Here is a 14243-nt window from a genome sequence, read left to right on the forward strand (position 1 = left end):
TGAAAGGTTTCAGTGAATATGATGGTTTGCTCATTGCTGTTCTTTTCTTAACTATTGCTATGTTGTCTGTGAAGATGAATAGCTCGTTAACGTAGAATTGTTAGTAACCTTTGCGTGTATTGGTGAGATTACTTGCATTGCTGGGACGCCGTTGGTTTCGTAAGGCACTATCAGACTTCAGTCCTGTGGTTTTTTTCTGGGGGGGGGGGGGGGGGGGGGGGGGGGGGGGGGGGGGGGGGGGGGGGGGGGGGGGGGGGTCTGGTTTTGCGTTGGCCGAGTCTGCAGAGTCCACTGTCTTCGCTCAGGTCAGACTGGAGAGAGTGGTCAGCTTGATCAAAGGATTTATGGTTAGGACTGTAGCGCAGGTCCGTTCCCTAAATGATATTGAGGGGATTAGTTTCGAGATTTTGTTGAGAACTGAACTGCCCCACCCCCTACCCCCACCCCCATTCTACGTCATTACAGACAAACAGACACTTGCAGTTCAACGTGTTTGCTTTGTCACAATGGAAACAACTGACAACTGCTATATCACTAAGGTCAAGTTTTGTCGAGTTGTCAAGTGACTTAGCACAGCTGGAACTCGGGTCATTTGAACAAAGTCCAAAATGTCACAAGTGACTCACCTCAGCTGTAAGGGAAAAAGAACCAATGTGTATTTCAGATTTGAATAAAAAGTCAAATTCACATACACAGAAAAAGGGGAAAGAAAAAGGAAAGAGCGATTTTGAGTCACTACGTCAACACAACTGGGAACAAACACTCACACACACAGTCACACACACATACCACTAGATTTTGACGCTCTCTGTCCCGTACACGTTATAACCCTCACGGTAAGTGGCAAAACTCTGAGTGTTAGCTGGCGGAGCTGGCTTGAAGTTCTGAGCGTTTTGGGCCAGTTTGAGTCTCTTAGTTTCTTGCCGTGATTTATAGCAGAATTCGACCAGAGCCACGGTCATGGCCAGTCCCAGCCCACCCACAAGGATGTAGAAGACCCCTGCCACATTACTCAGACTCAGAGCGCTGGTCTTGTCCTGGAGGGAGGGGGGAGGGGGAGAGGGAAACAGTAAGGCTGAGAAGATACTGGAGCCGCATTCTTATCACCCCAATCCAAAATACACTCTTATCCAAAATTACCCAAACCCTCCTAAAGAGGACCCCTAATCTTAAACACACATAGATATGTGCAAGTATGCACACAGACATACAAGCACACTCACACGGAAATACAAGCATATTAACACACACATACTTACACACATGGACATACAAACACACACACACACACACACAAGCACAATCTCACACCCACACACACATATAAGTACATTCACAAACACACACACACACTCATGCAGACGGCCATACAAGCATTAACACACACACACTCACTCACACACATGGACATACAAACAAACACACACTCAAAGACACACACATACACAGACAAAAAAAGCACACACACACACACACACAGACTGCACACACACACATACACACACGCACACACATGGACATACAAGCACACACATATGCACACAGACACACAGTGTCTCTCTCTCTCTCTCTCTCTCTCTCTCTCTCTCACACACACACACACACACACACACACACAAACAAACACACACACACACACAAACAAGCAAACACACTGGGGGAGAAACTCACCAGGCCCTAGGCTGAGTAAGGGTGATGGGAGGGCGTAACTAAAAGGGGCAGCGAATCAGCATGAATCGCGTACCCAGGGGCAGCTTGGGGATTGGTTTAGAGCTCAGGTGGGGAGGGATGGGGTGTCGATGGTAGGCACTCAGCCTTTTTATTTCATTTTTTTTCGTCTTCCCCCTATCACCCAAAGCCCAGAGGGGTAGAGGGGGACTGAGGTCAGACTCTCCGTACACACACTAAGTGTGAGTGAACTCTGAGCAAGACCATAACCAATGTTACTATCCCTATTAAATTCAGCATCACATACGACTAAAAATAGATGGCATTAATATGTCCCTGTGTACTGGAGTTTCTATAGAGGGGTCCATCAAAAAGGAAGACGAGGAAGAGGAGGAAGAGGAGGAAGGATGTTATTATGGCGATTCCCCTCTCTGAACTACTTCTGCAAACTTCACAGCCTTCAAAACTCACTGACGGACATCACAATGCGCACACTGAAGATGCCTCCTCAGTATCACATGTTTCAAAGAAGACAAGCTTCATCATGGGGCACATCAAAAACAACAACAACAAAAAATTACCACCACAAAACCATTTTGCTGCTGTTAACCTCCAGTCTCAAATATTGAAATGCATTTATAGAGGTTGTTTTTGGTTTCCAATCTGCATTTTAACCCTTTGACACAATATTATCAGATTAGATGCTGTTGATGACTTCAGTTACCCTGCTCCAAGATGTCTGCTGTTGTCATGGTTATAGACTATGAGGTATGCGGTGCTGTCACGGACACAGGGTGACACGCACATTTCTGAGCCGTGATTATTGGATTGCGGGTTAAGCACTGTTCTCACAAGACTAAACACATCCAAACACAATCTCATTATAATCTTATTCTTGCTCATCCATTGTGGACAAAGTCCTGATAATTTCCAGTCAGGTTAGACAGTGAGTTTTAGGGTGCACTGGAGTGAGACAAACTGTTTGTTGGTCAGGCCACACACAAAAAAACCCCCAAAAAAAAACATAGTTAACATGCAAATTGGTAATCCCACCAATAAACTGCATTTCAATACAAGATTGGGCAGCATCCCAACAGCAGAAGGGTTGTATTTCACTGGATCTTACCAATTATATATCTTATCTTAAGGCTTAAAACTCTACTTTCACATTTAACACCTTACATACTTGACAAAAACATGCTCTTATTTAATACTTAGTCAACTATGTGAGTGCTTATACAATGGGATGGTTCTATCATACTGATAGTGTAAATCAGAGCTCATTTAGCTGCTACGTGACAGGCCGTTATGCTTAAAATAGGACTACAGGTCAAACACAGCGGGATGCCCTGTTTGACTCTTCTACAATAAAGTGTTATTAGCACTGCACCTGTACCAATTCATTGAGAAATAAATAAAAAATCTAGAAAGCTATTGCAATATATATATATATACATATATAGAGATATAGATATAGATATAGATATAGATCTGCGCCTACTGATGTGTTAATCTAAGGAAGCGGTTAAGGATGAATGGTTTTGGATCGTTGGAGAAAGCTCTTTGGGACTGACCTTACTTCCAGAGTCCTTGGTCCCACATTCCCCTTTATCGTACCACCATTTGTTTTTCAGCTTGTCTAAGATGCCTTGTTCACTGAGTTTCAATACTGCAAGGTTTACAGGAGTTCTTCACGAGGGAAATAACATAAATAACATTGTATTATGTTATTTTATGTTATTAAAGCTTAACACTACTTTAGTTTTTTTTTTTTTTCTTAGGCAAAGCGATACAGTAGGGAACCTGGCCTGATGGTGACATTGACAAAGAAAGAGCCAGAGAAAGAAGAAAGAGATAGAGCAGGCATAACTACAGTTACCTTTGAGCCGGCAGGCCTACCCTAATGTGCCAGGCCCTACGTTAATCGCTTTGAGTAATCGGCACACACTGTTCCAAAAGAGGCAAAGAAGATCGTAACACAGAGACTACTGATATAAGAGCCATACACAGCAGGAAAAAAAAAGAAAGAAAGTAATCAATAAATAAATTAAGCACAGGAGAGATGAACTGTTGTCATTTAAAAAAAACCCAAAAACAAAACAAAACAAAACAAAAACAAATAAAATTTTTTTGGCAAATGCAGCTTTTTTCAACTCGGTATTTAGCAAGATGGATCTAACCGGAACCCTTTATTTGACTAGCAGACAAACAGATACCAGCAATCAGAGGTTTTTGGATTTTGAGTTTGAATTTCAGTTGAGGGTGCAACCCAACGTCTTCCAAAAACGGCAGTCAAACACTCCACCATGAATGTGGTTTATCACTGAGTGTTAGTCGACTCTAAAAGTTTAATTAGATTTCCCATTTGTGACACTCTTACCAACAGCACTCACGGGGTAAAACTTTAGTGTCACAAATGTCCTAGTTTATATGTTTAGCCTGTTCCCGTGTCAGTTTCACAGAATGACTCAGGACACATCATGCCAAATTAAACCTCACAAGGTACAATTCACACGACAAAGTGGCAGTGAATATGTGGGTGCTCTGTATCCATGGCAACGCCAATTCCATTTCCCATGTCTGATTGTTAATATAAATGAATAACCACACAGACATGAGGGAGCTCCCGTGTCCAAAGAATTAGTGTCAGGCAGTGATGTCACATTCATGGGGCGGGGCTTTGCTTTTGAAAGACATTTTGGCATCAACCTGACCGCTGGGTCCCTTGGTTTATTTACTTTCAATAAAATGATGAAGTTTGTAGTTTAACATTTGTGAAATATATTGTATTCACCACCGGGGTCTTCGAACACTGATGAAGACCACCCAGAGGAAGATGAAACTCTTACTGTTTTACCTGTTTTGGATGAGTAGATTAAGTAGGCTAATACTGTATTTATGGTAAAGTGCAATAATTAGTGCTCCCACTGAGTTAGCTACATGTCGTAACATTTTTGATAGAGAAATTTTCTGTTATAAAATCTTACCATTAATATGGCAGGTGCTTAATGTTACAGAAATCTCTTTATGAAGTGCTGTCAATTTGCTATCATTAAGTAGAATAAATAATTAAATAAATAAACTGAAAAGGCATTCAACTGTACGAAATACCCAGCATTCATAATTTTGAAAACGGTTTTAAAATCTCTTAATTAACATAAGCTATAAAATGAATTACATATTTAAACAATTTAACAAACATTTAAAATTTAACAAAAGTACAAAGTGCTTTGTACTTTTTCCTGTAATAACTTAATTCATGTTGTGACTTGGTTTTGGTTGTTTTAGTGAGTTTGATCATTTTTATTAATTACATTATGAAAAATAATTTATCACATAAGGATCATATTTGCAGTTTGTTGTTTAATTATGAAACAAGTGCTGCACAAAGAGAAGATTTCTCAGTAACTCAGCATTTAAAACATTCACACCACACACACACACACACACACACACACACACAAAGATCAAAACATTTTTGTAGTAACAGTCATAAAAATAGTCTCGAGCATTCCAACGTGTATCTGAAATCCCATTTTATCACAACATGGCATTCAATTACTCATCAGTCACAAAGTTTGCCTTAAAATCACTACACCACGAACAATTAACAACCCCATTTAAACATAGCAGCCCTTATGGTGGTGTTCTCAGCTTTTAACCACCTCCTGTCATTCGCAGATATCCAGCCTTCAGACAACACTCCCAACTTTATCTCACCCAGTCACTCACACTCTTACTGAAGCAACATGTTTGGTATTTAAGCACGTTAGGGCATTAAACTTAAACTGTTTCGTTTATTTTAATTAATTGAAAAGTTCACCTGTGCTATTAAACTCAAACTGTTTCATTTATTTTAATTTATTGAAAAGTTCACCTTTGTTATTTAACAACTCACCTGATTCTGCCTCACATCTTCACGAGTCTGTTAATAAACAAAAGTGTGATTTCACACACGAAAATCTGCTGCGATTAAGTGTGTCATTTTCTGCGGAATTTCATGAAGTGAACTGTACATGCAGACGTAATAAATCCTTCAGAGAATGGTCCTAATTTCAATAAATATTAACAGAATGCACCGTAAAAATGCAGAATATGAAAAAAAAAAAAAACGTTTGAGGAAGTGACACACTCACAGAATAGTCACAGGGGCACCACCAGATCTGGCTAAAGGAAGATAATAATAAAAAAAACTTTCTGCAAAATACAAATCCTTACATTATCAAATTGTTCCAAGCAAAATAACAGAAAATAGACTACTGTACTGGTGCTGTTCTAAGGAGTTTTCTCATTTCCTCCTCTCGTTTCTCTTCTATCCAAAGTATTTTGCCAAAAAAAAGCAAAGTGTATGACCCGGGAAAAATTTCAGAACATTAATATGTAAATTCAAATTCTAAAAGAAAACAAAATGAGTCACAAGTGCTCCAACCAATCAGATTGTGACACCCCATGAAGCTTCTTCAGAACAGACAAGCGATTAAATTCCCATTCACTCATACACTCATTTGGACATACACTCACACACAGAACCACAGCTCATCGTGCTCCTCCCTACCTGCTGGTGAGGTCCGGTGGAACTGTGAGACGACCACGACCGCACCAAGACATTCCAGCTCACCTCTCACTGATGCATGCTACCAAGTATCGTCTCAATATATAATAAACCATTTGACAATTATGCTAAGCATTCTGCTTAACTGGGTTTAGGAATAGAATGTTACTAGTCGTGGATTCTATGAGGAGAATGATAATAGTAATTAGAATGGCAATAACAGGACTTTAAAAATTATTTTTAGTGTTTCGTTTACTCTGTTAAATTAAAACAATCAAATTTTATGTAAAACACTAAGCCTAATTTATAATAGGAATGGTATGATTAAAGATTAAATCTGTTTGATTTCCAATTAATTCCTACTTATCTAACCTAAGTAATTCTCTTGTTTTTTTTAAATTTAATATTTTGTTTGTTTGATAGTGGTGAAAGCTTCCCTGTGTCCTCTTTCAGTGGTCATTACATACAATATATTTAACATCAGGTTGTTAAAGTACAGCCACATGCATTTTAGGAGAAGGAAAAAAGTGAATAAACAAGCACCGTGCAGTCAAGCATGATGTCAGAACTGGACTGAAGACCCTCTGCCCATCGTTCCCAGTACAGTGCTGTCTGTCCGAGGCGGCTACCCTGGCCCATGAGGGCAGTTTAATGTGGTTATAATAAATTATATTTTTACGTTAGGTGCTCACAAGGTTCCACTTTATGAGCCGCCTCATCGAACAGCATGGGATAAGAAGAGGGCACTCATAATGCAAACATAAGAGGTAGAGAGGAGTGGCTTGTGCATTTATGTGTGTGTGTGTGTGTGTGTGTGTGTGTATGTGTGTATATATGTATGTGCATGTGTGTGCATGTACACGCACCTGTATGTGTGTGTGTGTGTGTGTGTGTGTGTGTGTGTGTGCGTGCGCGTGCGCCTCTGTGTGACCCTCATGTCTGAGACACAGGATCAGGTCACACTCTCCCTCTTTCTCCGAATCATTTCATTGGTTAAGGCTGGTGAAGGTGAAGGAGGGCCTTGACTGGTTTAGAGGCCAACCAATAGGAGATCTGTAAAGGGTGTAAGCAGCTGACATGTCATCGTAAAAAGACTCTAGGAGTTTAATAAGTTGTCAGTCATTAGAATTCTCACGTTTGCCTGTAATGCTTAGTCCTCTCAAGACTACGCTGTTCGCCTCGCCGTCCCTGACCTCTGACCTTCCACCTTTGACCCCCACCCCAACCCCAGCAGCGGAGAAGAGATAAGCACATACCATTCTCTGCTCTGCTCTAACCTCCCCCCATGGTTGCCCTAGAGATGCCAAAAGCAGTAGAAAGATGAACACCACCTTTGACAACGACAGGGCAACCCTAACTATGGCCTAGCATTGCAAACAACACATTAGCTAAACACACAAATGCTATCCATGTCCGAGGCTCACGTCTCCACACACAAAACAGCAAATGCATATGTAGATGCTAACGACACAACGTTAACTGTCTCTACAAAAAACTATCATGTAATTAACCACACACATAACTATCCACTAAGCTACAAAAGCTACACAAAAACAACTAATGTCACATAAACAAGCAACTACTATGAATAAAAAAACAAAAAAACAACAACAAACACAAAACTAGTGTCTACACAGGAAGCTGCTTACTACACACAAAACTACTAACAAGCTACAAGGCTAGTTCCAAAACACAAACAAATGATAGACAAAATGTGAACTACACAAAACAATGCACCACATACGGTATGATCACCAACACAAACAACGAGCAGCGAGTCACAAAATGTCTACCGTTTACAATGACTAGCACATAATGAGCTGTATCTGGCACAAAACTGCACGTTTAAGCACGTTTGTGACGGGAGGAACCTCACTTCAGAGACTACACTCTCTCTTTCGACCATCCATGTACTCTCCTCTTCCAAATATAATACACTATCCAAGTCATTTTACCTTTAATTTACACTTCTACCTCATCTCTCTCTCTCTCTCTCTGGAAATGACTCCCTCTATCTGGTTTCTTTCCTCCATTAGCCAAGCAAAGGGTTCCCAGTTTGATCTCAGTTTGCTTAATATCAACATCTTCAAAAGCCACAGATGGATTTTTCTGCCTTTCTTGCAGAGAACTTCTATGGCAGCCGTCTTTACAGGCTTTATGTGGTATCTGACCCACGGCATCAGCACGGGGTCAAGCCTGTTTATTTATTTATCCTTAATTTAGTTTTAATTGTTTTTTGCCTTTTTTTTTTTTGCGGTCTTATTTGTCGAGGTCATAGGTCACAGCCTTGCCGATTACTCGTTGCTACCGATACCCGGGTTTTGGTGACATTGAGGCTGACCTTGGAATCCCCTCCCCCGCTGCCGCACTCGCCCTTGTCGTACCACCATTTGTTTTTCAATTTGTCCAACAGCCCTTGCTCGTTCAGTTTTAGCACTGCCAGGTTTACAGCATTTCTTGAAACGATAAAACATATCTCGTAAGAAAAAATGAACAGGTCCGTGAGAAATCTAATATATTAAATTAATTATAGAGCAATTAGAGTATTAATGAGGATCATTTCTACAAGTAGTAGAAAGTATTAGAGAAACAAATAAAGGAGTGACTAAACTAAACCACGATCAGCGGAACTGATGCTTCAGTTTAGGGAGAGTACAAAAAGGAGAAAATCGGTTGATTGGGTAAGTGGTTAATTGGTGATATTTTTTTTTTTTTTGGTGCAGACAGAAGCGTGTGTGAGTGTGAGTCATGTTGCAGTAGAGCAGATAGAAGTGCTGGAAAGATGGCATTTTGGAGGGGGGGTTCTCAGAACAGAGGAGTGCGGGATGGGGGGGGGCGTGTTCTGTACATTGAAAAGAAGTAATCAAGAGCAAACATCATGCGAGAATGCAGTTAACATCACAGCAATGGTGCAGCTTCAAGTTGTGCTCAGACAAAGACAGATGACACAATGGAACAATGTAGAGATGCAACAAAACAAACAGCAACCAGGAAAGGCAGACAAACAGGAGAGACACAGCATGGTAAAAGAGAAAAAGAAGGTAGGAGAAGAGAAGAGGAGAGAAGAAAGAGCAATAAAAAAACAAACACAGTATGAATGGATTAACTGAAAATGAGTACATTAACAGCACTTTCTGTAGAGAGAAACACAACGTCACCATTAACACGATAAGAGGAAAAACAAATAATATGAAAGATAAAAAAATGCTTTTTAAATGTTCGGACACAAAAACAAAAACTTGTGATACGGTTACCTCATCATGTGGCTCAAAAAAAGACAAGAGAGAGAGACAGAGAAAGAGAGAGAGAGAGAGACAGAGAGAGAGAGAGAGGAAGCGAGAAAAGAAGAAAGGAGAATAAGAGAGAAAGTAGAGGGACAGAAACAGACAGAGAACAGAGAGATGGCGGGAAAAGAAAAAGAGAAGAGAGAGAGAGAGAGAGAGAGAAATGGTGGTATCAGGGTAGGTGGAATACTATAACAACAGCAGAATTGTTATATTATCCCACCCACCTTAATGCCGACCCTTTGGGCGTGGCCACCCCGTAGCCCTTGGAGTCGAGGTTCCCGCCCACTTTCATGGTGTCGCACGGTTTGCGCTGCTCGATGTACTCATTCATGGTGGACTCCAGCAGGAAGGCAAACTTCCCCTTCGATTTCCGCACACGTGCCACGCCCTCAGGAGTGGTCTTGGCAAACACAGATGGCTCAGCAGACTTCATATAAGACCACATTTTCTCATACACAGCTATTTTAGAGCGCTGCAGAAGGAGAGAGAGTGAGAGAGAGAGGGGGGGGAGGGAGGGAGAGAGAGAGAGAGAGAGGGGGAGGGAGAGAGAGAAAGATTGAGAGAGTGAACTCACCTATGTTCATTTCTGCCTGAGTAATTGTAAACTGCTCTGGCAGTATTGTCAGCTTGAAAAGTCATGTCTGTAAAGCAGTTCAAACTTTAAAAAAAAAAAACTTGACAGAGGGAGGGAAAGCAAGAGAGGCAGGGGCAATGGAGAAGAGGCACTGTGTAGAGCAGACAATATCTACATACTCAAGAACAAATTCAAAGCCTCATTTACCTCTCTGTGTCTCTCTCAGGGAAGGATGTGACTTAAGACACAGACTTACTTTCTCCTAAATGAAGTATTGATACACAAAGTGGCTTACAATGCACAATGCAAAGCCTGATATACCTCACAAATAAACCAGATTTCACACTTTCACAAATAAACAGACTTAATTCATCAGAGTTTAAACTTGTTAGAAAGCAAAGTAAAGATGGTGTTCCTGAGAGTGTGTAAGAGTTGGATGAAGCTTCATAAAATATGATATGAGCTTCTTCACTGAATGTGACCGAGCGTGAGGCAGCGGGCTGCCTGAGGCGCAACCGAAATGTGAGAGTGACCCTGTCTACCCCAGCACAGCTATAAATGTCCACAGAGTGGCGGACAGGGCTTCCCCAGGGAGCGGGAATAGAGTCCACACATACACACACACAGTTACACACACACACACACACACACACACACAGACTTCATTTTAGGAGGACAAAAACACACAGAGACATATATAATCTCTCGCTCTCTTTCTCTCTCTAACGCACACTCTATCTTTCTGTCATGTCCTTCCTTCACACAATATTGCGTTTAACTGGGTTAATGTGACCTCCAAAGAGACAGTGAATTAAACTTTATTATAGAAAGTTTTCAAGGACAAACTGAGATGGGGAAGTTTATGAAGAGAAGTCACACAGTGTGGGGTAAAAGGCTGAGGGTCCCTTGTCAGTGAGCATACTTCAATGAATCAAAGCTGATATGACCTCCATGTGCTAAAAACCTCAAACCAAGTCGTTCTGCGAAGTTTAATGCATCACTATATTTCTCACAGATTGAAAACAATTAAAAAATGGTTTATATGGTTTATGTCAAAATATGGTTATATGGTTTATGTCATACATGCATAATTCCGGGCACTCTTTCAGATGACTCTGTAAAAGGTGATCACTCAGACCCACAGAAGTTGACTGGCTTGTTAGAGCTGTGTTTGTTTGCTTAGCGCTGTGTTTGTTTGTGTGCTTTGTTTGTTTTGTGAAAACAATTCGAGGGCTGGACTTTTACTCTGAGGTAACTTTGCACTTCCTGTCAGACTGTAATCGTTGGTCTGTCTGATTTCAGTAGCCATGGCTTTGTATACACAGGTATACGCTGGGGACTGAGAAAAACAAAACAGGAAAAGACCCTACTGGACTCACCACAAAGTGAAGACTGACTGATTGATTGACTGAATGACTGATTGATTGATTGATTGACTGATTGACCAATTCATTGATTGATTTACTTATTTATTTTTGTACACACTGTACATATTTATGTTGTATTCATTTTATTGTATTTACTTTGAATGACACACTTCCTGTACTATCATGAATGGAAACTGACTTCCTGTGATCATCGCGTGTGACGGGCTGGATTGACCCACACATCCAATAAAAGAGGTCCCCGTACCCCAGCACTGCTTTAGCCCCGCCCAGTTTCTCTGCCTCTCCATGTAGCCCCGCCCAGTTTCTCTGCCTCTCCATGTAGCCAGGCCCAGTTTCTCTGCCTCTCCATGTAGCCAGGCCCAGTTTCTCTGCCTCTCCATGTAGCCAGGCCTAGTTTCTCTGCCTCTCCATGAAAATGTAGCACATGTGGAAGGTGACACTATTTCCTCTAGTTTTGCCTGCAACTGTCCAGGCCTTCCCCCTGACACAAGTGCACAAAACAGTGCTGCACAGTGTTAAGAGAAAGATTGCTAGGCTATTAACACATGCTTTAATGTCTCCTCCCATGTCAGGCCACTAAATGGAGTTTAAAAAAAGAGTGTATGGTCCCAGACATGATTGTTTTTATACAGAGTGGGTTTCATCAGTTGGATGTATAGTGGTATGTGTTTTCTATTTTGTAATTTTGCTACAATGGCAAAATCATGTTCCTGAATGTTGGTCCCCTCTCACAATTAAGCACACAATACTCCAATTGTAAATAAGATGCAGATGATCAATGCTATAAGTTTGGTTATTACTATGTGTTCAAAAGCAGCATCTGCCTCAAACATGAGAAAAAGATGCCGTAAGATCGTTTCTATTGTTTATAAACCTTTTTTCTAAGTTACATCAGTCAGTAATTTATACACTTAAGAGACATGCATACACCCATACTACATCACGTTTACATTACATATCTTATTTAGATTACCTCATCCACATCTACATTTACTTACTACCTCTGGACACTTTCTAAAAACTTTTTGTCACTTTCTAAAAACCTTAGCACTGTATATGTATATTCTTGCACTCACTGGAGGGGGGGGCACTGCCATTGTCTTGACATTGTGTATGTGACAAAAAAAAAAACCCACTTGAATTTGATATACCATTTATACATCATGCAGACTGGAGATTACTGATCAGCTCCGTGTACAACTGCCATCACATCCTGACTGTTGATTGGCTTGAATCTAATTAAGAGTGGAATATGTCAAATGAAAGTAGGCTTGTATTATGTACATAACATGAAACATGCCTACTTATAGAACCTTAAAAATACAACTGTTCCATTGGTTGTGTAACTACTGTGGTTTAACTGGCATATGGTAACACATCAGCAGAGTATAATTACTTTATTATATAACTGTCTCACAAACAGGGAGATAGATCAAAATATTGTGCTTGTACTATAAAATTAAGTTTTGCCTTGAGAGAGGGGTGTTGAAAAATAACAGTCCTAATACCTCAGCTGAATATTTAATGGTAAAATTAGCTCAGATTGATCAAACAGATCCCACAGAAAAGCCCCTCATACTGACCCTCCTATTCTTGCTCTTTCCTGTCTCTCTGACCTACTTCAGAAGTAGTCTTACACTCCATTCCTCTCTCTCTGTTCATCTGACCTGGCCTTCCCACAATTCCCCCACCAAAACGCAGTGACCAAACTACCAAACACGAGTTAACTCATCTTTTTTTCTATCCTTTTTTTACAACCCAGACAACCCAACAGCTACAAAGAAATGTGCTTTTTATTTCACGCAAAGAGTAAAGCAGAACTTTCATCATACATAAAGAAAAATTAGACATTTAAAGAGAATTATTTGATTTAAAGTCATCTGGTACTTCACTTGGATTTTTGGTAATGCTGTGTACACACTATTAGGCCACATGGAGAAAAAAAGCTCACTACTGATATCAGCTGCTACAGGCAAAAGTAACCCCATTCTCATTCTGTTTATAAAAACCTTTTCCTCGCCAAAACCCAGCCAATCAAAGGCGATTTGTCTTCAAGCCTTCCAGACTGCAGGCGCGACCCACCAACGCCCACCATCCCAAACTCACAGTCCCTTCTCATTTGTCCAGTCCAGCCTGAAAACGCCATCGTTACACAAGCCAAACAATACATTATGTCACTACCGCCGCAGAAAACCAGTGAATACTTTTTTTTTTTTTTTTAATCTGATGTTCTTATCTTCCTTTTTCTCTCCACTAACCTGTAGCTATGTGTGTTTTCTGCCTCTGCCTCCCACTAGCTTTTGTAGTGCCATGTTCTTTCCTCTGACTCACTCACTCACTCACTAACTCTGTCTTCTTTTCTGTGTCCACCTCTTTTCTTTTTAATTCACCATTCAGTTTCACATTAACACACAGATGCTATGTGCAAGTGTCCTCGCAGTTCCAATAAAATGTTTCATTTTTTTTTTTCATTTATTCAGACACGGCATAAAAACGGTGAAGCGTTCTGAAGAAAACCTCACCCCGACAACAGTCAAGTACAAGGCCGGGGTCTTTTATGTACTGGGTTTACGCCACAGCTAGTAGAACAGAAAATAGTGTGCAGGTGGAAGACAGGAAGAATGGGTTCAGTCGCATACAATCAGATCCCAGAGGCCAATGTCCTAGATTCAGTTTAGAAATATAAACGCAACAGAGACTCAATGTTGCAGCCAGAAAAAAAATCTCAAACAAAAAGGGACTGGATATTTCGGAAAGACAATGGTTCCACCTTA

The 14243-nt window shown here is 40.7% G+C and overlaps 1 protein-coding gene across 1 annotated transcript in view; it reads right to left on the reverse strand.

Annotated features, from left to right (window-relative positions):
• Positions 1-791: 791 nt before the first annotated feature.
• The window catches only part of LOC115819525 (glutamate receptor 3), a 59986-nt gene continuing 46534 nt past the window's right edge, over positions 792-14243 (reverse strand). Inside the window, exons 13-15 of the mRNA XM_030783034.1 lie at positions 9732-9979; positions 3243-3357; positions 792-1037 (exon numbers count right to left, since the gene is read on the reverse strand). Of these exons, the coding sequence (XP_030638894.1) occupies positions 792-1037; positions 3243-3357; positions 9732-9979 (609 nt within the window). The remainder of the gene's footprint in view (positions 1038-3242; positions 3358-9731; positions 9980-14243) is intronic.

Source organism: Chanos chanos, chromosome 8 (assembly GCF_902362185.1).
Source record: "Chanos chanos chromosome 8, fChaCha1.1, whole genome shotgun sequence".
In the NCBI taxonomy this organism is placed as follows: Eukaryota; Metazoa; Chordata; class Actinopteri; order Gonorynchiformes; family Chanidae; genus Chanos; species Chanos chanos.